The sequence below is a fragment of the Octopus bimaculoides genome, chromosome 14 (genome assembly GCF_001194135.2).
Source record: "Octopus bimaculoides isolate UCB-OBI-ISO-001 chromosome 14, ASM119413v2, whole genome shotgun sequence".
NCBI classification, from domain to species: Eukaryota; Metazoa; Mollusca; class Cephalopoda; order Octopoda; family Octopodidae; genus Octopus; species Octopus bimaculoides.
The window spans coordinates 54,421,739-54,422,884 of NC_068994.1; the positions used below are offsets into that span (position 1 = coordinate 54,421,739).

Genomic DNA, 1,146 nt, shown 5'->3' on the forward strand with positions numbered 1-1,146 from the left:
TCTGAGTTCAAATTCCACTGAGGTCAACTTTGCCTTTCATCCTTTTGGAGTCAACAAAAATAAGTCCCACTCGAGTACTGGGGGGTCGATCTTATTGATTAGTCTCCTCTCCCCAAAATTCAGACCTTGTGCCTTTCTAATAGGGAGGATTATTATTGTTATTATTCAGACGGTGAACTGGCCAAATCGTTAGCACAGCGGGCAAAGTGCTTAGCGGCATTTTGCCTGTCCTTCTGTTCTGAGTTCAAATTCTGCTGCTGTTGGTTTTGCCATTTGTCCTTTTGGGGGTTGATAAATAAGTACCAGTTGAGCCCTGGGGTCGATGTAATCGACTAGCTCTGTCACTGAAAAAATATCAGGCTTTGTGCCAATAATAGAAAGAATTATTATTATTATTATTATTATTATTATTATTATTGTTATTATGGTATTGGTTTTCATTTCATCCGATTTAATTTTCAACACTCCTCTACACTTGTTTTTTGTAACGTTTCATTTCCCTGTAATGTCCCCCCAATCTAATGCCTTTGTGGCATTAACATTATTACTTTTATTATTATTATTATTATTATTATTATTATTATTATTATTATTATTATTAATATTATAATTAATTATTAATTATTAATATCAATATTATTATCGTTATGATGTCGGAATCGTTATTGACAACTTAATTTTTTTTTTTCTTCACACTGATTTCTGTCCTCGTTGTAGACAAAGTCTTCAGAGAAAAAAAGCAATGTAAGAATCTTAGCCGACAAACTGCATGGTATTGGCTAAGGATGCTGACTGCCTGCTTTTATGCCCCTACATCTGGAATGGTGTCCATCATTCTTAGTTCTCTGTTGTTGTTGCCTCTGCTTGCTGGCACAGACTACAGTCTTGGCTGCCATTGATACTACTACTACCACTACTACTACTACTACTACTATTACTACTACTACTACTACTACTATTATTACTATTACTACTTTCACTACTATTACTAGCACTACAAACTGTTATTATTATTATTATTATTATTATTATTATTATTATTATTATTATATCATTATTATTATTATTACTATTACTACTATTACTATCACAGTTAAAGAATGTAGCGTCTCTATTGATAGATTCTTTCGTATGTGTATATGTATA

At 32.3% G+C, this 1,146-nt stretch overlaps 1 protein-coding gene across 2 annotated transcripts in view; it reads left to right on the plus strand.

Moving 5' to 3' along the window:
* The window catches only part of LOC106867700 (uncharacterized protein ZK1073.1), a 112,460-nt gene that overhangs the window by 85,273 nt on the left and 26,041 nt on the right, over positions 1-1,146 (plus strand). The window contains exon 9 of one of the 2 annotated variants that reach the window (XM_014912655.2): positions 718-744. The exons of the other annotated variant lie outside the window; for it this stretch is intronic. Within the exon in view, the coding sequence (XP_014768141.1) occupies positions 718-744 (27 nt within the window). The remainder of the gene's footprint in view (positions 1-717; positions 745-1,146) is intronic. 2 annotated transcript variants of the gene reach the window in all.